Below are 25,455 nucleotides of genomic sequence, written 5' to 3' on the forward strand. Positions count from 1 at the left end.
TGGAAAGGAAGCATTATTTTATTTTGTACAACATTAGATATTGATAAAGATAACGAAAATGCAGCTACCCCTATGGTAGAACACATTCTGTTGTCCTGTTTCAGAGACCCTACTACTACTACTATTGCTACTGACATTTCACAGCAGCACCAAGCCGCCTGAGGCCAACACAGCTGCGAACTCTCCTCTCTCTCAATTTATTCAAATCTTAACTCTTTAATCTCTCCCATGAGGTTCCAATTTTTATTTAAACCGTCCCTTATGAACTCTTATCACCCTGCTTACGATTTTCCGGATGAATGGCCAAAAATAACAATTTTAGACAATCGTTCGTTTTTAATCAGTAAAATTTGTCCTAGCCATCTCAAGCATTCTTTCATTATAGCTTTGTGAAGTGGGATAGAAATATATTTTTGTTCAGCTTGTTGGTAGACATACGGTTAGTTGAACTCATATCTACAACAGTCCGTAGACAATTCCTCTGGAATATATTTAACGAATCTTCCTCTGGCTTATAAAGTGCCCACGTTTCTGAAGTCTACTTAACCACTGTCATTACTACTGCTACCACTAACAACTCGCTGCAGCACAAAGCCACCTGAGGCCACACAGTTGTGTACGCTCCTCCCTCCAATATATTCAAAGCTTCACTCTTTAGCCCTTTCAAAGACTTGCAGTTTCCTTTAAATCTTCCCTTTTGACCTCCTCCCATCCCCTTCGGTGAGGAAATGCTTCTCACTTGGTATCAGATGAATTGCCAAAAAAATTATCTTTGGAAATCTATCACCCTTCATCAGTAATAACCGTGGCTTCCAATATTCTAGTCATGGTTTGCATTCTTATCTTCCTGTCCTTCAAAATGTTTTTCAACTGCAAAAAAAAAAAAAAAAAACACAAACAAAAATACCCTGGACGTTAGCTATTCTTCTTTTTACATCTTCACTGCATCCACCATTTTTACTAATAATGCTACCCAGGTAAATATAGCTGTCCTCTTGATCGATCTTCTTGCTAGCTAGCATAACCTCTTCACCTTCATTGATTCCTAGTTTAAGCAACTTAGTCTTCCTAGCATTAATTTTAGAAACTCCCAAACAGAAAAAGATGCAAATAAGTGTTATTCGAAGAAAATGTTTGAAAAATTACAATTTGCTTGGAGAATATTGAGAAAATTTCACAGTATTTAGAAATTTGACTATAGCTTTTAGATCAGAGAGTTAAACAATCCTTCTTTTGATCTGATATGATGGTAAAGGAAAAAAATGACTTAGTTGCAGAATTCATATGAAACCGTCCTATTATTATCATTTTTTTTTCAAGCTGGACATGTCTATGCCTAGTTGAACCCAATTTAGGCCAAGAGGATCAAAGCGTGAACTGATTAAAGATCAGTTTAACAAAAGGCTTTCCGCTATCATGTAAGAACTGTAAAGATGTTAGGTATGTCTTTTAGGCATTGCAGCAACAAAATGAGCTGAGCATTCCATTGCTCACATTAATTCCGCTTTCAAGTCGTTAAAGTGCTAAGATCTTATTTCTTTCTGCTCAGAGTATTGTTTTTTACCTCATCAAAGCGCTAAGATCTTTCAGATTATAATTTTTTATTCATCAAAGTTGTACGATCTTACAGCTGACATCCAAACAGAACATTGAAGTCAGAACTTTGACAATCTCGTCAAAGTCCTTAGACCACTGATCGCAGAATGACGAAAAGTATTTGCGAAAAATGACCTAAGGAGTAAGATCAGAGCCCAAAGATTTTCTTTGACATTGTTTTCTGTCAAAAACTATAAGACCTTGGCACACTGATTTGCTAAAAAAAAAACTTAGCTATTGTCAAACGGTCAAACTGTAAAATCTTTATGATGTGATCGGTATTATGTATTTAAATTTACTTTTCGCTAATACATATTGTTAGGTATACAGGGTCTCCACAAAGTCTGGATGCATACAAATTATTATATTTTATTTATTTATATTATTTTTTGTTCTCAGATCGAATGATGGCTCTCTCTAAGGAGGAAAGAATTGATTTGGCAATCTTGAGTGGCGAGGGGAGTTTCCAGGGGTTGAACTTTCCAGGGGGAAATCTTACGCTGGGGAAATTTGCCAGAATTCCTATATGAAGTTCTTTTTATTTATCTTTCTTTCTCTTTGCCGACGCAATTTGACATGTGGAAATGTTAAGGGTAATTGTCCGGGGAAAAGTTTCACCGGGTTGGAATTGTCTAGTGGATCTATCTGTGTGCGGGTAATTTTCCACACAAGAAATTCTCCACGAGAGAATTTTCTGCGGGGGAATTTCTCCATGGGGGAGTTTCTGCCGGAGCAACTTTTCACTTGGGGTGAGGGGAGATTTTCGAGAAGAATTATCCACGGAGGGAAATTTCCCGCGTGATCTGAAAAACTATCAAGAAATTAAGGTATTTTTCAAATGAAAGTGTGCTAAGAATAACTTTCAGGGGGAATCGTCCACAAGAAATATTCTGGTGGGAAAATTCAGGGAGAATGGATGTGTCCGGTGTAATTTTTTTTATAGTGGTGGGAGGGTATTTTATGAGAGAGGAACCATAAATGGAGGGATTTTGCGTGGAGGATGCAAATTTCCATGGGGGGGGGGATCTGGATTTCGTGGTGTTATTTAAAAAACGATCATAAATTTAATAAAAGAAATTCAACTGAAACTAAGGAAAAAATTAAAACGAACAGAAATTCTTATGTTTGACAGGGCTTGCCCCCTCCTCAATGCCTTGATCTTTACGCTAAAGTTGGATTTTCGTCCCAATTCTCTAAGAAAGACTCCTGAAATACAAGGACTGTTTAATTAGAACAGTAAGAAACTTTTTAAAGCGCTAAGAAGGTAGAAGGGGGCTACCCCTTTCGTATGGAATAATTTCTGTTCGTTTTAATGTTCCTCCTTACTTTCAGCTGAAAAAATTTGTTCATTTAATCAATCCTTCAATAAATTTTTACAATCTTTAATCTGAATTGTTGTGATAAACAATATTCGTGGATTTTGTCAATGAACAGTTCATGCTCACACAAGATTATGTATTTTGCCAGTGTTACCGTTGTTTATAATACAAAATCTGAACTATAGTTTACGTAGTTGCCGTCAAAAAAATACGCTGTTGCCAGATTAATTTTTTCACCTCAATAAATTGCTTGACAAAATAACTGAAATTGCTAAGTATGATTTTTAAATTACCGTGATAAGCAGATATTGCTCATTTGTGAACATTTATGTGGATCAAGATGATATATTTTCTTGCAGCGATTGATACCAGAGCAGCATGCTATAAGCTGCATGTGATGAATATAATTTCAAACTCTAGATGCTTTTGACTTGGATTTGCTGGTTGCAAACTATTCAAAAACATATTAAAATAAAAGTACTTCCTCTAGAACCACAGAGAATCTACTTGTAAAAAATATTGTGGCTCAAAAACTTTTTGTGATTTTTATTGGTTTAATATTTTTACAGAATAACTCCTCAGAATTGAAGAAGCAGCGTCACTTGCGCCTCTATAAATTACATTCCCTTGTTAGTCTAGATTTGTCAATCAGCTTTAGTTAATCGAAAATGCTAGTTAAACCCGTTTTAAAAAGGCGGGTCTGTTTTTCATGAGAAATAATTAATATTGTGATAGACTTGTGAAAACACGTTACATGTGGCATGTGGTAATATTGTGGCTCAAAAACTTTTTGTGATTTTTACTTGTTTAATATTTTTACAGAATAACTCCTCAGAATTGAAGAAGCAGCGTCACTTGCCCCTCTATAAGTTACATTCCCTTGTTAGTCTAGGTTTGTCAATCAGCTTTAGTTAGTCGAAAAAATTGGTTAAACCCGTTTTAAAAAGGCGGGACTGTTTTTCATGAGAAATAATTAATATTGTGATTGACTTGTGAAAACACGTTACATGAATAAACTAATGGGATTCAAGCACACTTGGATTCTCCTTAGTTTCACCTTACTTGGCAATCGCTTTGTTTTATTGGTAGCAGTAATAATAGTTTTTTAGCAAACACCACAAACAAAATCAATCGGTTGCACACCGGAAGTGTCGCTTGCGAGGGTGTGTAATTAACCAATAAATAACAACAAATATAAAATATAAGGAGCTGTTGGGTGAAACCGTGTACGAAATCATATAATTAGATTTAGTACTTGTTAATTATTCAGAAAATACTTGAAAATTTTGATTTGCATGATCTGACAAAAACCGGTTTAGATATCAGTATTCGGAGACAGTTAGCTTAGGCTCAGTGGAAAAACTACGTTGTAGGTATACTTTAATTAAATATTTAATATATAGAATTGGTATTTTGGTTAGGTTAGGTGTTTAATATAATTCGTACTGGGCGGCCTGCTTTCCATAATTTTCAACTGTAGTTCCCATAATTTTTTTCAATAAAATAATGTATTTTCAATATATTTTGGTATATTTCATTAGGATTAACCTAACTTCACTTCTTGGGGGTGTTCTGAATAATTAACAAGTACCTTAGATTTTCTTTTTCTTTCAGGTCTTGACAGCAGAGCAACATGCTTCAGCTGCATGCAATGAATATAATTTTGACCATCCAGATGCTTTTGATTTTGATCTGCTTATATTTACTGTCAGAAGACTCAAACAAGGAAAAAGTGTAGATGTTCCTATTTATAATTTTATGACTCACCGAAGAGAAACAACAACTGTGAGCCTTCTTTTTTCTGAATAGTTAGCTGTTTACTCTCACAAATATCCACCTATTTAAATACTAATCTTGACACGATTATTTTTTTCCTTCAAATTATGTCATGGACTGTTTAAAAAACTGGAACTATTATCGTAGGCTGGGAACCTTTTTATTTAGTGAACAGTCTCTGTCATTTTGTTACTTACAAGTCAAAAAGCTCTTATTGATACGTTTTTAGACACTACTTTAAATGGAGGGAGGAAGGGGTGTCAAATGCAAAAGTGAATTTTTGTGGCGCTATTTATCATTTTTGATAGTAGGGGGACCATTGGAACAGTAGGGGTGGGGATTCATCGGTGCAGTTATTGGAAAGGTCGATTGAAGAAGTTAGTGAAATCTCCGTAACTCCTCCTCCCTTGCATAAACTCGCTTTGTACATTTGACGATCATCACGTGTAAATCTGTATATGACAATTTTCGTGAAATTTTATTAGAACTTCTGAAGGAGCTGTTTTTTTAGCCCCACCTATTAGGGCAACCGAGAGAAACACATATCTTTCTGTATGTATTTTATCATATTCATTATGAATTGAGAGCCTTTTAGAGCATGTGCTGATAATGATATGTTTATGGGATTTTTTTTTTTTTTTTTTGTTTTTTTTTTTTTTTTTTTTAGTGTGTAACTGTTAGAAACAATAATTTGTTTCATAAAAATATAAAACTAATGTTATATTTATTTTGCGTTCATACTAATTTTACGATTTTTTTTCTAGTTTTGCATTTTATGCTATACTAGAAAATTACATACAGATTCATATGTGTTATATGTGGTTGGATACCCCCCCCTAACTTTTTCAAATGACCCATTACAAATTTGGGTATAGACATGATTTTCTTTTATTATTTAATCAGAATTATTTCTCTCCTTGTCCTGTAAAGTTACAATTTTCTGTGTAGTGTAAGTATGAGCGTAAATGTTGAACAAAATAATAAGCAAAATTATTTACAAGAGCATGCAATAGAAAATTTTAATAATCAAAACGTAAGTAAATTGTAAATAAACGAATACGATACATAATAAAATGAGTTAATGACTTCATTTATCAATTGTACCTCATCGGAGAGGCACTAGTAGTTTTAATGAGTTTTGGTGCTTTGAACCTTTTGACCAGCCTTAGCAGTGTACCGGTAATAATGCTATGACTGCCTTAATAATTTATAACACACTTTACAAATCAGAAGACCAGGGGGCAATTGCCCCTTAGTTTTTTTTCTCCCTCTAGGTTTTGAAAAATGTATTTATTGTGTATTTTCTTTTATAAAATCAAGGAACCCTGCTAAAAAAAAGCCTTGCCTCCCCCGTTCATTTTTCATGAACTTTCATGAGCGCCCCTGAAAGTTCATAATACATGTCCTAATTTGATCATAAGTTTGTCAAAAATAAGGGGACACTTAATAATGTCTTAGTCAAACAACCAAGTTGAATTGGAATTTGACGCATTAAACACGTATATAATATTTTTTGTTTAGGAGGGGTTGCTATATACAATTGTAACATATATGTTTTTCGTATCAGTGCACAAACAGGCATTTGTTTTTTCTTTTTTTGTGTGTTTCTCTCTTGTTTTGTTGTTTTTTTTCTCTTTTTTTGTGTTACCTTTTATCTCTATCTGAGCAAGAAGGTTCATTGTCTTTTTACCTTTTTTTTCCAGAAAATAATGTACGGAGCAAGTATTATCATTTTTGAAGGAATCCTTGCCTTCTATTCCCCTCGCCTACTAGAAGTAAGTCACTCCCTCTATCTCCTTGGTCTACAAATGTATTACACTATATATTTAGATTAATTGTCGTATTTTTGTCAGTTGCTTTTGTTTTTTCGTTGAGGTTGTTAGCTAATTGTATATGTGAGAAGTAATTGTATGTATATTGCTTCGCTTGTTTTATTGAAAGTTTTTTGGACTTTGGATGTTTTTTTTTTTGTCTTTTTTTTTTCAACGGCGAAGACTCCTTTTGTAGGTCACTGGCATATTTGTTCCTTGGAGTATTGGTCCTCAGGTCCTTAGCGATGTTGTCAATTAGCTCTAGAGGGGGTCACTGGCACATATGTTCCTTGGAGTATTGGTCCTCAGGTCCTTAGTGATGTTGTCAAGTAGCTCTAGAGGGCCGATAAGTCCAAAATGAGAAATAATCTTGTGATTTCTGTACCACCTTGGTAAATATAAGAGGAATTTACAATGTTTAAAATAGCCTCTCCTTAGCTGAAGACGGTCTTTTTTGCACATTAAAGGCTGCAAACCGGAAAGAAAAAGAATTGTAGGAGAACAAAATCTATGGTAAAGTTTACATAAGCCTCAGCGGCTGTACCTCCCTCTACTAGGCGACATTTTACCATATGAGTAACGAATACACTGCAGAGCACTAGCAACCAGAGACGAGCATGTAGTCGAAAGTGTTTCAGAAAAAGCAATCCCAAGCCATTTCAACTTTGAGATACACTTGAGTAGCATTGTACCCACATGTAAAGGAGGAGCTGGTTTAGGAATATTAAAAGACAGAAACTCGCATTTTGAAGCATTTACAGAAAGCCCAATTGTACTAAAAGCATTAATCATAACATTTAAATTCTTTGTGAAGCATCACCAACCATGACTAAGTATTAGAACATCATCAGCTTATATAACGTAAGAAACAGCAGTATTTTCTAAAAGCACAACAAGAGGCAGCTTTTGAAAACAGTCTAGTAACGCAATTCATAATGTACATAGAAAAAAAACACACCTTTGACTGGCTCCCTTCTTTACTGAGATAGGCTCGGTTATATTAAACATCCATTTTAACCGAACCATCCAATTGGAATACCAATATTTTAGAACTGTTACTATGGAAGAATTAACTCCTGCTTTAACTAAGCACTGAAGTGCTTGCAAATGTACAACGTTGTCAAAAGTGCCCGAGATATCAACCGAGCAAAAATAAAGTGGCCTTTTTGCATTTTTGCCGAGACTCGCAATTGACCAAGTATATGATGGAATTGACAGCAACGAAACCCAGCTCTGAACCCAACTTGATAATCAAAAAAATCACATTTAGTCCAAACTACAGGCAATGCGGCATACTTGAACAGCTTTCTCATAAAGCAGGACACTGTAATTGGTCGATAACTGGAACACTGATCTGCGTCCTTTCCCTTTTTCAAAACTTATGTTACAATTCCGGAAAGAAAACTATCTGGAACGAAGGACTGGGCTAAACACATCTTGAATAGGAGCTGAATGTGTGTTAACAATAATGGACACTTAATGCTGAAGTGAATGTAACACAGACCATCCTTATCAGGAGCACTTTATTTCTTAACACTCTTAAAAGCCTGATTGATATCACCACTAAATATTGACAATATATGGAATTGCCGAAGAACTCGAGGAACAGTATTATTCAATAAGGAAGAAAACATGGACTGGATAGAATGATTAAATGTAGAAAAAACACGAGTAAAATGAACAAAAAATCACTGATTTGATAATTAAAACAGGGGCAGGCACACGCTTATTGTTATTATTTACATTGAATCAAGACTTCAGATCTAAATAGCCATTCAAACCGTTCAGGTAGGCCTGACACAAAGAATATATTAACTTACGTATTAAATTCTGATTGATTTCGAATACTTTACCAGACTTGGGCCAATCACAAGCAATCCAAAGGCGAAGCCAAAACTTCGCGCGTTGTTTAGCTTTTTCCACTTCTGGGCACACATTCCATAATGGTTTTCTGGTGCTAAATCTAACACGTTCAACAGGAACTGAAGCTGAAGCAGCTGCCTTCAAACAATGTACAATCTGGTATTAGTAACAATTTATATCGATCTTAGCTGTCGATGACCTTACAGAGGTTTGTAAAAGGTGCAAAGGCACTTTCAGGCTTGATAATAACGAGCAAAGAACATGCAAATAAACTTCAGAATTTACTCGTTTCGAATTTGCCTATCAAACCATTTATTATGGTAAGAAAAATGGTTACAAGCCAATAGAGCAGACGACTCAATTTCGCAAGTTAAAGCAAGTGACCATCCTCAATTTTATCATCCAAAACAATGACAGGAGGAATCACGAGTGATCCACTTGAAACTATAATATGATTAAGGTTTGATCTAGAACCATCACAGTTATGAATGTTGGTAAACTGTTTATCTTTATTGACTAACTGATAGCCACTAGGCAAAGCTTCAAAAAACAGGACACTTCTTTCAGATTGGGACAGAAGTTTGGCAATGATATCACCAGCCACAATCCAATTTAATCCCTGATTTGTCACTGTTAGCAGACGAGTTCTGAGTCGCTTACAAGAACACACGAAGATAGAGAGAGAATAAAGGTTACTGTCAGCAAATGGCCTATAAACATTGCTGAGAACCGCTTTACTAAAACTAATTATTAATAAAGTATGGTCAAAGGAAATGACCTCATGTCTTTTGGTAAGACAAACACGAGGTGCAAGGCCCCCAGAAGGTCGACCGGACGTTTTTTAGCTTCACGTACAAATGTCTGGTGGGTGGGTGACCGTTTAAGTGTATCTATATTGGCTTTAGTTAGAAAATGTTGCTGTAGAAAAACTGTATCATAACCAAGAAGCTCATCAAAAAGAAGATTTTAGTCTTTGGTTCCGTTAATATTAAGTGAAACGAAGCAAAATCTATTGCCAATAGCAATCATTTTTTAGCCTTATTCAGAGCTTTTTTTAACACTGGGCATCTGAGACTCTAGGAAACATAATTTCCCCCGCAGTTGGCGCAATTCAGGCTTTCAGTGCATGGATTATCACGTGTATTACAATGTCCACCAGCGCATGGTGAGCACTTTTGATTAGTCGATAGGAATGAGCCATTTCCGACAATGTGGCTCCGCAATTGACAACGGTAACATCTAGGTGATAACTTCTGGGAAGGTCTAATTTTAAAAAGCTCGTATCCCAAATGCAAACCCTCATTTATAGCTTTATTTAAGGCAGCATTGTCTGGAAATTCAAGGCGGAAGGATTTGGAATTTTCAATTTTAGTTGCATCAACAAGACCGGGAATCATACTAATAAGCTCTGATTTTTGCAGAAGAACAGGGATGTTCCTCACAATACCAAACACTTTTTGATTAAGGACATGAGTGGATACGTTTAGCTGACTAGTTGCAGCGGTGGCGAGGGATACGGCTGAGGCTTTATTTCGGGTATGGACTACTCACCTTTTCTTGACAAGATCAGATCTCACACTTACGATACCATCATGACCATCCAGGGTATCAAGTGTCTCTTTGTGCTCAATAGGATCTTTGAGGTCAATAGGTGGGTTTTTTTTAATAACTGCATCGGTCGGTTTTGAAGAGACAGAACACTCTTGCATTAACGACGGAGGACATCCAATTGTTCCAGGCAGGAGAGCTCTTACACACTCAGGCAAAGAGTGCACCTCAGACAAACAGGAGTTTACACGGTAACTCAACGCACAAAAAGTATCGGCAGGAATAAGTGGTACTTCACTAGGGTGGCGGATAACAAATACTGGCAGACCAACATCATCAGCATCATACTTTGCGGTAGTATCGATAATATCAGAGACACTATTAATAAACGCGTTTGTACCCACTCTCATAGGCTTAATTTTCCCAGGATGGCAAAACTGGAAGATTTGCTTCCTCGCAACTTAAACCTGGGCGAGCGTGAAAAATTCAGACGTATGTTTCTTCATAATATCTGGAGAAAAGCCTTTTTCGATACTGTTTCGGACAAAATTCAGAACAGGGCAATAAACGAGTGATCCAGCGGTCCACGCGATCAGCACCGAATGCTGAATACATACAGAGTGAAGGAACCTCGGAACAAGGGAAGTGTAAGGACCCCCTCAACTGTCCCACGCAATTTACGGGTAACTTAATGTCGGCGGGTACAATACGTCGTTTCCGGGAGGTTCCTTCCTCTCTTCTGCTTGTTCCCAGTACGCTTCTTAACGATAAGAAATCAAAACTGGTGCTATAAAAATTGATACCATAGATGGCGTGAGAATCTACCAGAGAAAAAATGGCGCTGGTGAAAATACCCAGGGAAAGGGGCTTATTCTAATAATTAGAGAAGGTCATACAAACATTACTTGGCAAAAAATCTATCTTTAGAGGGTAAACAACAACAGGAAAAAACCTTAAAATAATTCAGAAACTTTTTCAAGTTACCAGCAAAGATGCAAACTCAGTCACAATAGCATTTAACATACTATAGATGGCATTCTTGTTTGATAATGTACTCTAATTTTCCTCTAATTATTATTGCCCTTTAATACTTTTACCCTATTATTGCAGCCCTTGCTCTTGTTTCTTGCCCTCTAGTCACTATTCAAGTAAATTGTATATCTGGTTGAGCTCCATCAACACATAGTCATAAGATGTTCTATAAAGCAGTTCCATTGGTCTTGCAGAAAAACCATGATTTTAAAACAGATTTTGAAGCTCGGTAAGGGAAAAAAGGGTATGCAGCCAGTAGAGCCAGTAGAAAAAATGATCGAGGTCCCTAGGAAGTCAAGAAACTTTCTAAGTTTTGAAAAGCTTAGATAAAGTACCTTAATGTAGGGGGGTGGATTTTTACCGTTTTTCACTTCATTTCTTTAAACTTTTGCGTTGATCGTTGATTCGGTAATTATTGGCTCGCCTATTTCTTTCTGTAAATATCATGCGAAGAAAAGTTCTTGCCGTAAAAAAAAGTAAAGACAAAAAGTAAGTCTTTTTTAGCAACAGATGCTGGTTGAGCCGTTATCAGTAAGATGCTTAATAAAGTAGTTCCATTGGTTTTGCAGAAGAATCGTTATTTTAAAATCAGATTTTGAGGCTCGATAAGGGAAAAGGGGTTATGTAGCAGTAGTGCTTAAAAAGTGACGAAGATCCCTAGAACGTCAAGAAACTTTCAAAGTTTTGAAAAGCTTCGTTATTATTTAGATAAAGTACCTCAATGCATGGGGTGGGTTTTACCGTTTTTTCACTGTATGTCTTTTAAGTTCTATGTTGGTTGTTGATTCGGTAATCATTAGCTCGCCTCTTTACTTTGGTGAATATCATGCAAAAAAACAGTTGTTACAGATAAAAAAATGAAAGAAATTTTTTTTTTCTTACCAAACTCTTCGGCCTTCAAATTCTGGATACCCCTTACTCCCTGTTTTTTACATTTTTCAGCTTTTGTCTCTTCTCTATGTGTCATTTTTTCTATCTTGTTGATCTACCTATATGATGCCACGTGGAAAATGTTTTACATAAGATAATTGGGAATAATAATTAAACACGGAATATATTTTGTACTACGGTCAAGAAATCAATATATAGAAGTATACAAACTAGCCCCTGAGCACTGCACATTCGGCAAGCATAACTGAGTCCAGAGTGCGTATAGATGAACCTACAAACAAACCTGTGACTTTTATATGATGATTAAAGATAATTGATATAAAAGCTATGAAGGAATCGCTAGGTGTGCCCTTTGTTTCAGTGTTGATAGCCTCAGCTGTTAACCGAAAAATCTTGCATTCAACTCCCAAGCAAGTAAATTTTTAAAATGTTTTGCAAGGAAAATATTTCTCGAAAAAAAAATCTCTTGCTTTTAACGCCTTGCTTATTAATAGTATGTAACTACTCTTTCTTATGTCTTTTGTATTCAGGCTATAGGCGTGTATTAAAAAACAGGCTATTATTCTATACACAAAGGACATTGTTGGTCTATCCTCCCGCAAATAGGAAAGGAACTTTATATTTCTCAGGAAAGAGTTTTATGGAGGCAAAATGGCTCGAGCTCTCTGAGGTGTTGTCTGTTTATGCGAATTCTTAGAAATCTGACGTGAAATATTAGACATTTATTTATAAAAATAAACAAACATTAGTAAAAGCACACACCTCATCATCTCCCCCCCCCCCCGTGTAAGGTTCTATGGCTGGGAATGCGGGGAAAATTAAACGAAATACTGTTCCTCGTTACCGAGTTGAGAACACCGCACATCATTTGCCTAATTTAAGTATAATGTACTAGATTTTGTGATAAGCTAACTCTATAAACTATATAAGCTTAGTTAAGAAAGTTATATTTTTTTAGATTAGAAATTTTTTATTTAAACACAAATATAAATGCAATCTTAAGAAATAGCGTACATACCGAGTGGCGTAATTCAGTGCTGTCAATTATACAATGCTGAAACTGAAGCCACCTTCATCTAACTTGTCAAACCAAAAACTCTTATCAAACAAAATGAACTGGCAGATTTAACTTTCAGGAAAATTTTCAGCAACCTCTAAAACAAGCGTTTATCAAAATGCTCCAGGATTTTAGCTAGAATTATGTTCCAAATTTTTGGCCCAGAATGACGATCGCTTAAACCCGCCCTCAATGTTGGACGAATCTCGCAAACAAAATCTGATCTATGATTAATCAGGTAATTGTGGTATGGTACTCTAAACAACTTAGTAGATTGTGTTAACCCAGTGGTGATGTTGAGCTAAGCAATATTTAGTTGAAATTCTGTGGCAATATAGCTATGGGTAAATGTATTTTCTTTGAATCCCAAGTGATAACGGTTTTTGAAGACGAAGAAGATGTATGACCTGAACGTTCTTAATTACTTTTTCTGCACTTTCCGACTATATCCCCAATATTTGGCTCATCAGCAGTTTCTTAAGCAATATCTTTGAGTCATCGCTGATCACAAAATGAAATTCAGTGCCCATGCAAAGATGCTGTGTCGTACCCTGCTTTCAAATCTATTGTAATCGCCAAGAGAAAATTTCAAACTGACCCCCTTAAGTGTTTAGGAAACTCTGCAAGTCACTGGCATGTCCTTGACTTGAGGCTTGAGTGTCCGTGGTATCCTTATTTTTTTAAATGATGTACAGGTCCTAGAAAAGATACAGCGCAGAAGAACCAAGATTGTCAGTGAAATGTACGATGTGCCTTGTGAAGAAAGTCTGCTTCACCTACACATATCTACCGAAAAAAAGCAGGGAATATGATTGTACGCCATAGGATTATCCATAAAAAACATATTCTTGTTGATCTTCTTTTCCCCTCCTTCTAAGTACCACATGACTAGGAGACTTCCAAAAAGGCCTTTGAAGTGTCCCACAAGAGAGAGAAAGCATTTTTTCAGCCAGCGAATAAACAATCTATGGAATCAGCGGTCAAAGAATACGGTATTGGGTCAACCAATAGGCGATTTCAAGTTTAAAGTTGAAGACGTCGATGGGTTTATATAAATATTTGCACATAATGGTTTACTTTACACTGCCTTGAACAAGTCCTGATCATATCACATACTGGTTATGTCAAGAGTTTTTATACAGCTGAATCTTGGATGTGTTCTGATTATAATCACAGGGTTGCACGCAAAAAACTACATAGGATATGTATATATTTTATATTGTATTTTATGTTTTTTATAATTTATATTATGTATCATATGTTTTATTTTATATTTATATTATATTTATATTATAATCACTGGGCTACACGCAAAAAACTACATTAGATATGTATATATTTTGTATTTAATATTTTTAAATTTTATATTATGTATTTTATTTTATATAATATTTTATATTATAATCACAGGGTTGCAGGCAAAAAACTTTTGTATATATATATATATATATATATATATATATATATATATATATATATATATATATATATATATATATATATGTATATATGTATATATATATATATATTTTATATTGTTGCTGAGCTAAATTAACTCTGCAGCAAATCATGCGTATTTGGGAATTATTAGCAACAAATTATTGCTATTCAGTATTTATCTTAGAGTGAACTACCTAAAATTACTATTAATAACTGAAATGGAAGAAACAGGCTTATTGTAGCAATACAATAATAAATATAGAATAAAGTAATGTCTGGTACAAAGAATAAAACTATGGTCGTGACTCTAAAAAGCTCAAAGATGCTATAAAGTATGGAAAATATACCTAAGCGCATTTTTATATAAATTTAGTCATATTGGCTTCAAAAAAGTATTTAGTTGTTAAAAATAATTTCTGTCGTTGTTTAGTATTGACCCTTATTCTGTACATATCTTTATGAATATACGTAAAAACATTTGAACACTCACGCTTTTATCTACAAATTTCCTTAAAAAAAAAAGGTTTCTTCCTCTTGGTGCAAGGAAAAATTTAAATTTTTTGAGATTTAAATTAAAAATTACGGGCCGTTATAAAATTTCATAGCTATTGAAAGACAACATTTATGTCATGACCGTACCAAACTTTCATTTTTGGTCTTAAAAAATTACGATATTTCGTGGTAGCAAGAAGAAAAAAACTTCTTAGTTTTATTGCATTTGTAGATAAAAGAGTATATTTTTAAATCTTCTTATTTATATTCGTTATGATATCAATGAAAATAGATAAGGGTCGTTTTGGTTTTTATTTTTTTTTTTTTAATGCAATTTAATTATTAGTTTCTACTAGCGTCTGTTTTATTTTACTGAGTGCAGCTATTGACTTACTTGACTTAAGTCCCATCCGTCCTTGAAGGTCGTCTTTGGGCTTCTTTCTTCGTAATGGTGTGGATATGGCTCCTGTATGTCCCACGATCTTTGGCTAGGCGAAGAAGGTCCCAAAGACGATGAGGCGCAAAGTCTTCCTTCCACCTCTTTGGGGGAAGATCACGAGGATGAGAACCGTGAATTGGGCCTCCAAAGATGGTTTTCTGGAGACGGAACTAACTCATCTGTTTGACAGTGACCGAGCCAGCCAAGGTGCTGGAGTTGGACCTTGGTGAAGATTGTTGATTGGATTTTAAGGCGCTCAAGAAGTTCGACATTTGAGATTCGATCAAGGTAGGTAATACCAGCAGTGCGGTGGAGACTTTGAGTTTCAAGCACTGCCAGTCGACACTGGTCATCTACCTTCAACGTCCATGGGTGTATATAAATATTCGTATATAATGGTTTACTCTACACTGTATTGAACAAGTCGTGATTTATTTGAATTAGTTATTCTTGTGTCTCATATTATGTAATAATAATGTTTAATAAATCACGATGATGACAAATTGTAATATTGTATGTATAATAAGTAACTTATCATATATTAAAATAATATAATTGCATATTTATGATAGAGATTATAGCCTAAATAATAATTAGCTACTATTGTTTAAATATTCACTTGTTTTCTCTACTTAATCGGCTTATGTTGTCATTATTTTTGTATTATAGTACATCGATATGAAGATCTTTGTGGACACAGATTCGGACATACGCTTGGCAAGGCGATTGAGGCGAGATATTGAGCAAAGAGGGAGAGATCTTGTTGGCGTTCTTCAACAATACCAGAGATTTGTAAAGCCAGCATTTGACCATTATATTGCGCCTTTGATGGCTCACGCTGATATCATTGTCCCTAGAGGGGGTGAAAATGCAGTTGCTATTGAACTGGTTGTACAGCATGTTCATTCGCAGTTGAAAAAGGTAGCGCCTCTTACATATCGGTAATTCGAAGGATGGGTAAATCCAACCATTATAATGTTCCTTTGATAGTTGATTCTGATATCATTGTCCCAAGAGGGGGGGGGGATAAAGTTGCTAAGGAATTGGTTGCGCAGCTTGTTCTTTTGCAATTAAAAAAGGTAGAATTTTCAACATATTAGCAATGCGAAGACGGGGGGAAGTCGACCATTACACTGTTCCTTTGATAGCTCACCCTGATATCATTGTCTCAAGAGCGGAGGAGAGCATTGGTGTAATTGAATTGGTCGTGTAGCATGCTCCTTCGCAATTGAAAAAAAGTAATATCTTTTACAGTAGGACTGACAGCTTGACAGAAAATACAGTAGTAATTGAATTGATTGTGTAATGTCTGGTCAATTAGGGCCTGAAATTGAATAGACCATATTTCAGTTAACTTTCGCTTTCAGCCTGTTTTCTTTTCGGCCCGTTTCTCATCCTTAACCGATTTCAAAAGCTTATTCTTCAGTAACTCGCTAGATTGCTCAGCTTCTAGTAAGTCTTCAACGGCCCATGATTAGGTTTAATAGACCATATTTCAGTTTACTTTTTCTTTTAGTTTGCTTGCTTTTTGGCACGTTTCTCGCCTACAACTGAATTTAAAAGCTTGGACTTCAGTAACTCACTAGATTTCTCAACTTCTAGTAAGTCTTCAACGGTTCATATCTAGGGTTAATAGACCATATTTCAGGTTACTTTTGCTTTTAGTTTGCTTCCTTTTTAGTACGTTTCTCTCCTTCAACTGAATTTAAAAGCTTAGACTTCAGTCACTCACTAGATTTCTCAACTTCTAATAAGTCTTCACTGGTTCATGACTAGGTTTAATAGACCATATTTCAGTTTGCCTTTGCTTTCAGCTTGCTTCCCTTTCTGCTTGTTTCTCGCCCTTAACTGAATTTAGAAACTTACTCTTCAGTAACTCGCTAGATTGCTCAAGTTCTAGTAAATCTTCAACGGCTAATGATTAGGTTTAATAGACTATATTTCAGTTTGCCTTCGCTTTCAGCTTGCTTCCCTTTTTGCATGTTTCTCGCCCTTAAATGAATTTAAAAAGCTTACTCTTCAGTAACTCGCTAGATTGTTCAAGTTCTAGTAAATCCTCAACGGCTAATGATTAAGTTTAATAGACTATATTTATTTTACTTTCGCTTTCGGCTTGCTTCCCTTTAGGCACGTTTATTGCTCTTAACTGAATTTAAAAGCTCATACTTCAGTAATTCGCTATATTGCTCAAGTTCTAGTATTTCTCCAACAGCTCATAATTAATTCTAATAGACTATCTTTCAGTTTACTCTTGCTTTCAGTTTGCTTCCCCTTCAGCGCATTTAAATGCAAAGGAATACAAAAAAAAGACCACAAAATAAATTTTTCGTGAGTTCTAATATCTGATTTTCTCTTGCTGTGGCGCAGTAGATGGATCTCTGATTGGGGAAAAGCGTTCGCGGTTCGATATCAGTTGCCGCAAGGTTGGATGACAGGTTTGCTACCTGTTTCTGTAAAAAAGATCTGGCAACTGAGACGTCGAGGTTTTTCAATACTATTTGCGTCATCAATGGCGCTGGACGATCTTTATCGTTTTTTTTTTAGTTTTTTAGTTTTTTTTTTAGTTTTTAGACTTTTATATTATTATATCTGTTATTTTTTTAAATATCTAATTTTATTATCTCTGATGTAAAACATTTGACCATGATTTCATACAATTTCATTTGTAAACACACTTCCTGGGATTAGAACGTGTATAACATATGTATTTTACGTTTGATTTTTATTCAGCTCTTTTTTTAATTCAAGCTGGCTAGTGGTGCCTCATCCTGATATCATCTTCCCAAAAGCTGATGGAGTATTTACGTGCCTGTACCCACCCGCATAGTAAAATTTAGCTCTAAACACCCTATATTGTAAGCATGGTAAAAACCCATTCTTCCAAATGAAGGGAGAGAAAGGGGTAAATTCCTGTCGCCACCATATTGATCTGCAGGGCTTTTCACCTAACTTAAGAAAATTTTGGGCCTTAAAGTGTTTTTTTTTTTGACTTCTTTGGAATACGGTATGTGCTGGACGCTGCTTGAATTTGTATGGTTGTAAAATTATCCTAAACTATATCTTTACTGAAAACTCAAAGTAATTACGGATTTTTTCAGGAGATGAAACATAATGGGTGTTAGATGGAATTTACGTAATAAAAGCTAAGCGTTCTTGTTTCTTATGCGTGGGTTTTGTGTTTTGAGTAAAGCTCTAGCTCGGTTTAGTTCTATAAACAAGAAAATATCATCAGTCGGTTTATTTGTGCTAGTTGTGCATTATAGGTTGCATATGCTGGGAAACAATAATTTTTGTTCGTCTTAAGTCTCAACTTTACTCTTTGCTTCCATAAACAAAGTCTGTTTTTTGAATTATTTTTTTTTATGTTTTAACCTATTAACATTCCATTGTTCTGTTTATTTTAAAAAAAAAATTCATTCGTGGATGTTAAAAGTCCCCCCCACTCCCCCACTATGGGGAAAAAGAAGAATAAAGAGAATCGATAAGGTATATGAACTATTCCATGAAAAATTGAGGGATCCGATAAAAGTTCACGAACAAAACCAAAACATGTAATAAATAAAGAACAGGTTTCTGAAATAGTTGACTATTGAAAAAAAGTTTTAAATTATTTTGATACAGAATTTTTTTTATTGTTATTATTATTTTTAATAATTTGAAACTTAATTCCATAATCTTGACATGTAATGTTTTTATGTATTTGATTTTTTGCGCTTGATTCATTACATCTTTCACACAGCTCTCTAATTCTTAAGATAATCAAAGAATTACTTTGATTAAATTTATTCGGTTTTTTATTTGTAATTTGTGTTTTATTAAATTTTTTTCTGTGATCGCTTTGGAGTATACCCGTGCAAGTTGAACTTTCGTCTGCTGCTTTTTTTTCTTTTTTTTCCATTTTGGTTTATAATAAATTGTTGTACGACTACTTCGTCTAATTAATCGTAATTAGACCGTGATGATTTTAATTGTTGAATTACTTAATGTCCTTCAGTTAGTTTCTTCTGCTAAAATAATTCAAAATTATTTCGACAAATCTCCCGAATTCTTAATAAAGATGTGATAAAAGTAAGTTAAAACCTTTTGTAAAAAGCGTTGGCTTTGATGGCTCACAATCCTAAATGGATGATCCAAATATTTCTGGTTCAAGCATGTTTTCGTAATTATTAGATTCTGTTTGTTTTTTTGGTACGTTTAAGAAGATTCTTCGGAAAAAGGAGAGGAGAGAGGGGGTTATTCATCTTAAGAATAGTTCGGAGAAATCCCTAACTCGTGGAAAAATAAATGCTTTAAACTGTGGTTTTTGTTTTTGTTTATTCCCTAGGAAAAACGTTCATCGATTTTGAGATGGCAGAAAAGATTCAAAATTGTTAAAAAAAAAAAATACAAAATAGAAAAACAGACTAAAAACCAAAAAACAGAATAAAAAATTTCGTTTAGTGTATCTTTTCAATCTACTGACACAGCGCGAATATTGCTTTGTCTAGGGCAAATTGCTTCGCTGAGCCACAAAAAGACCATCCGAAGTAAAAAAAATCGCTTCATCAAGCTTCGAAATTGATTTAAATTGTGTAAGGAGGCTAAATATTTAAGAAAACAAGAGATTGGATAATGAAAAATTAATGCAAGCATTCGATCATATTCTGTATTGTATGATATTAATTTAAAAAATTTCCACAAAATAAGTTTTTCAAAGAAAAGTAAAGAACTCCATTAAACAAAAATGATAAAAAAAAAACAAATAATCTACCAAGCGTGAAACTACCACAAATCAGCATCGATTAATAAATGACTTACAAAACAAATAAAAATAACTATAATTAACCAAACTAACCTCAAAACAAACAGATACTTCCATAAGTAGGGTTCAAAACCCCTATGCTTTCCGACAATCAAAAAAAATTTTGTGCTTCGCTCAAAAAAATTACAAACATTTTTACTTTTATAACTTTAGTACATCAAATAATGTTAACATTTTGATTACTAAATATCAGTATATGTATATTAAACTGACAATGCACATTCATTTATATTTTTCAAATGAGCTCTTTTTGAAATCTCTTCAACAACTTCTATATAATCTTTATATGCCACTAGGGCATAACTTAAAACTCCTTAATTGGGGGCTCTGACGAATCTTTCATCGTGAAAGAACTAATTTCAGGAACTATAAACTAATTTGAACAAACTAGATATTTTAAAATTTTGATTGGTTGTGTTTGGGAAAATTCTGGGCGTGAGAGGGGCGTTAGTCGGTCTCCAATCACTGTCAACTACTAAAAAAGGCACTAGTCCTTTCAATTTCTAGTTGAAGGAGCCCTTTTGAAGTTTCTACGCTTTCAATAAAAAACCTTATTCGCCCCCCAGGCATAACGTAAAACCCTTACCCTTAGAGCTGTGGGGGGAGGGGGGGAAGGGGTGTTATCCTTAAAGACCTAATTTCCAAAACTTTCAACTATGTTGAATAAAATGACTATCTAAAATATTGATTGGATGTATTGGGAGAAAAGATGGGCCTGAGAGGGGGGTTAGTTGCCCTCTAATCACATTTTACTGCTAAAAAAGACACTAGCCCTTTGTATTTTCGGTTGAATGAGCCCCCTTTCAAGTTTCTACGACAAAGATTTCAATAAAAGCCTTATATGCCCCCAGGGCATAACTTATAACCCTTGCCCTGAAGACTGTGGGGGGAGTGTCCTGCTCAAAGGTATAATTTCCTGAACTTTGAACAACGTGGAACAAAATGGTTATCTCAAAATCTTTATTGGATGCGTTTGGGGAAATGGTGGGCATGGAAGGGGTGTTAGTTGCTTTCCAATCACTCTAGACTATTAAAAAGGACGCTAGCCATTTCAATTTCCAATCGAATGAGCCCTTTTTGAAGATTCTACGACAACGGTTTATAAAAAAAAAACTTTATAAGCCCCCTGAGCATAATTTACAACCCTTGCCCTGAGGGCTGTGGGGGGGGGGGGTGTTTGTCATCCTTAAATACCAAAGTTCTATAACATAAAACTAAGTTGAATAAAATGGCTATCTCAAAGTTTTGATTAGATGTGTTTGGGGAAAAGGTGGGCGTGAGAGGCGGGAGAGTTGCCCTCTAGTCACTTTCGACTATTAAAAAGGGCCCTTTGAATGTCCAATCGAATGAGACTTTTTTAAAGTTTCTACGACAACTATAAAAAACCTCTACGACTATTCTATAAGAAACCTTATATGCCCCCAGGGCATAACTTACAACCCATGCCCTAAGGACTAGGGGGGACTGTCCTCAAAAACATAATTTCTATCTGGAAATCAACTACGCTGAACAAAATGGCTATCTCAAAATTTTGATTGGACGTGTTTCGGGAAATGGCTGGCGTAGAAGGGGTGTTAGTCACCTTCCAATCACTTTCGACCATTAAAAATGGCACAAGCCACTCCAATTTTCAATTGAATGAGCGCTTTTCGAAGTTTTTACAACAACTTCTTCCATACAAAGTGCTCTGCTCTCAAGGAAAAAATTAATAAATAATACGTTGTGCCAACATCGTTCTTATATGCCCCCAGGGCATAACTTAAAACCCTTGCCCTGAGGGTTGTGGGGGGTGGGTGTCCTCCTCGTTACTTAGTCCCCGTTTCTTGTCTCGTTCTCGAGTGTCCCCGTTCTTTACTTAGGCGGCGCGATCGTGCTGCCTATGATTTATACAACAACTTTCTATATAAACCTTATATGCCCCCAGGGCATAACTTAAAACCCTTGCCCTGAGGGTTGTGGGGGAGTGTCCTCCTCAAAAACATATTTTCTATCTGGAAATCATTTACGCTGAACAAAATGGCTATCTCAAAATTTTGATTGGATGTCTTTAGGGGAATGATGGGCGTGGGGGAGGGGCTAGTTGCCCTCCAATCACTTTCGACTATTAAAAAGGATACTAGCCCTTCGAATTTCCAATCGAATGAGCATGTTTTGAAGTTTTAACGACAACGCCTTCTGTAAAAACCTTATATGCCCCCAGGGCATAATTTAAAACCCTTGTCCTGATGGTTGTGTGGGAGTGTCCTCCTCAGAAACATATTTTCTATCCGGAAATCAACTACACTGAACAAAATGGCTATCTTAAAATTTTGATTGAATGTGTTTGGGAAAATGATGGGCGTGGGGGGGGGGGGGCAATTTGCCTAACAATAACTTTAGACTATTAAAAAGGGCACAAGAACTCTCAATTTCCAATCGAATGAGCCGCTTTTGAAGTTTCTACGACGAAGGCTGCCATATGAAGTGCCCTGTTCTAAAGGAAAAAAAAAAATAAGACATAGTGCCAACATCGTTTTTATATAGCCACAGGACAAAACTTAAAACCCTTGCCCCGAGGGCTTTGGGAGATTTCCCTCCTTAAAAGTAAGTCTTCTATCTGGAAATACTTTACGCTGAACAAAATGGTTAACTCAAAATTTTGATTGGATGGATTTGTGAGAATAATGGGCGTGAGGAGGGGGGGGGGCTAGTTGCCCTCCAATCACTTTCGACTATTAAAAAGGGCACTAGCCGCTCCAATTTCCAATCGAATGAGCCCTTTTTGAAGTTTTACGACAAATCCTTCGATACGAAGTGCCCGGGTATGGAGAAAAAAAAAACACATTGAGCCCACATCGTTCTTTACTTTATCAGCGCTTGCGCGCTGCCTATGATACGTTGCAAAGACTACCAGGTCCTTGGAATCAAAGAAAATGCATGGAAGGAGGTGGCAAAAACGCTTAATGAATCGGGTAAAAATGTGTTTGGTATTTGTTCAATCTTTGAAATGAGTAGCCTAGCTCTTAATAAATAAAGGGAAAAAATATCACAAGCTATTTGCTAAAATCCCCTGTTCCCTGTACATCTGGTCAATAGAATGTTCCTAATACATTACAAACCGTTCAGTTAAATCTGAAATAATTTATATAGAATGCTCATTCTTATATAAAAGAATTGAAATCTTTTATAACAAAATATTTCTAATACTAAACATACTTAGCATTTGTTAGATAATTATACTTCTTGCTTCCCATCCAAAATTAATCACCTGCCCCCTCTCTCTCCTGACCCATATCAGCCCTCTTTTCATGTTAGATAAAAAAAAAAAATGGTCTTCAGTGCGAATCGCCAAGCGATTTTCGTTTTGCCCCGCAAAATATTTTTTTCACCTGCAAATGTTCGTTGCGCAGTCAGAACGTAGCATAAATCTATATAATAATAAATTGGAAATTATAAAAGAGTGAAAAGAAAAATGAAAGGAAAAATACTGGTAAATTGATGTGTTTTACTATTATTTTGCTTTAGTTTTTCTATCGAAATTTACCAATTTTTTATCGAAAGTTACTTGGTTGCAAATTGTCGTACGACAAAAGTTATGGTGCTAGGCCGTAAAAAACTTTTGGCCTGACATGCCGCTAGTCAACCTTTGACCTAAGGGTTTACCTGAGGTTGTGTCTGTTGAATTTTCTTTCAATGGGATCAATAGATGGGTTGCAAGGAATTGTAAACCTCGGTAGATCATTCCAAACGTAGCGCAGCGTCTTAAAGCACTGTTCTTCTAGTACTCAGTATGGATGTCTTCTCAGGCTAGTTATCCATTCGTGCCATGTTTCGACATGATTGCCGAATTGGGTTGACAGACGGCAGTATAAATAGACATAAGTCATCGGGGGCTGGGTTGTGGATATGCAGTAAAAACCATTGACACCATATCAAGTTACTGTGTGAGTGGTTACAAAGTTACCCGATCGGTGCCACTGCTCGCCTATATTAAACCTTCTGGATAGGGTTTTAAGAGTACCTGCATAAAGTGGACATCCATATTCGACAGTAAATCTAATGCATGGGTTAAACAGAGGGATAATCGAGCTAGATGGTAACAGGTTCTTAGAACGAATGATCACACCCAGTTTTCTCATCAGGAGGATCGAACCCGATTGAGATGTGCCCCCAATTCAACAGCTATTTCAACAAATCCAGAAAAAAAAGAGATGTGCCCCATGTCCCTAACAATTTTGCGGTAACATTTATTCCGTAAACTGTCGTACGATCGATAGCTCTTTTTCTTTATTTTTTTTTCACATTGAGTGATGGACAATTGTGAATCTTATTGTAGATTTTTTTTATTTTTTATTGATCATCCCATAGCAAAATTGTAGTATATGGCGACATTTCTTCTGTAAGTCGTCATGTAATTGATGTTTTTTACCTTTTATATTTTAATATAGAAAAATGGGCATTTGTGCATATTATTATGTATGATCTTTAATTTTCTTGTTTTTCATCCCTAGCGAAATAAGCTGATATGGCAACATTGCTTGTATAGACCATAGCCTGATCAATACCTTTTTTTTCTTCTTAAAATTATTTTTTCTTGCTTTATTTCAGTGGGATGTGGATCTTACTAGCTGATGCAGAATATTTTAGTAGGAGAGGCTTAGCCCTCCCTCTTATGCCAACTTGATTTTTTTTTTTTCAGAGAGGTGTCAAAGTACGAGGTCAGTTAGCCCAATCTCATGTTGGGCAACCTATTCCCACATCTTGTCATGTTTTGCCAACTACTCCTCAAATCAAAGGACTTCACGCATTCATAAGAAATAAAGAAACTTCGAGAGATGAATTTATTTTTTACTCTAAACGGCTTATTCGACTGGTTATAGAGTATGCCCTATCTCTGCTGCCTTTTCATGTGAGTTATTATGCATTTTATCAAATAGTTATATAATATGAAAATTGATGTAGAATAGTAAATGGTAATAAATAAATAATAAACAAATAATGATAATGAAATATAGTAATAACATATTTGATACTAACAATAATATAATAAATAATAATTATATTTAATAATAAAATTATATATTTTGTATATTTCATATACATTTTAATATTCTTTTATGTTGGATGCATGCATAACCTTAAGTGAAGGTAGCTGGCACTCCAAACGCAGTGTACAGTTTCACGTTTTTTTTGTTTTTTTTATAGTTGACATAGACTAAGGATGTATTACAGGTTCGACAAAAAGTTACGAAAAACTAACTGTTTCGTTCGAAGTGGTGCTATCGTTAAGGCTGGAACGACAGAAAAATAGCTTTGAATTTGCTCTATAGTAGCTTTTACTAAAGGTCATGGCATCTTTAGGGGAAATAAATATGTAAAATGATGCACAACAGAATCTGCGGTTAGAGAAC

General features: G+C 35.3%; 1 protein-coding gene across 1 annotated transcript in view; it reads left to right on the top strand.

Moving 5' to 3' along the window:
- l(2)k01209 (uridine-cytidine kinase-like lethal (2) k01209) overlaps positions 1-25,455 on the top strand; it is a 93,012-nt gene that overhangs the window by 44,484 nt on the left and 23,073 nt on the right. The window contains exons 5-8 of the mRNA XM_089100525.1: positions 4,530-4,700; positions 6,395-6,466; positions 15,934-16,185; positions 24,744-24,953. Of these exons, the coding sequence (XP_088956651.1) occupies positions 4,530-4,700; positions 6,395-6,466; positions 15,934-16,185; positions 24,744-24,953 (705 nt within the window). The remainder of the gene's footprint in view (positions 1-4,529; positions 4,701-6,394; positions 6,467-15,933; positions 16,186-24,743; positions 24,954-25,455) is intronic.

This window comes from Artemia sp. Qi Xiang Cuo, chromosome 14 (assembly GCF_049724085.1).
Source record: "Artemia sp. Qi Xiang Cuo chromosome 14, ASM4972408v1, whole genome shotgun sequence".
NCBI classification, from domain to species: Eukaryota; Metazoa; Arthropoda; class Branchiopoda; order Anostraca; family Artemiidae; genus Artemia; species Artemia sp. Qi Xiang Cuo.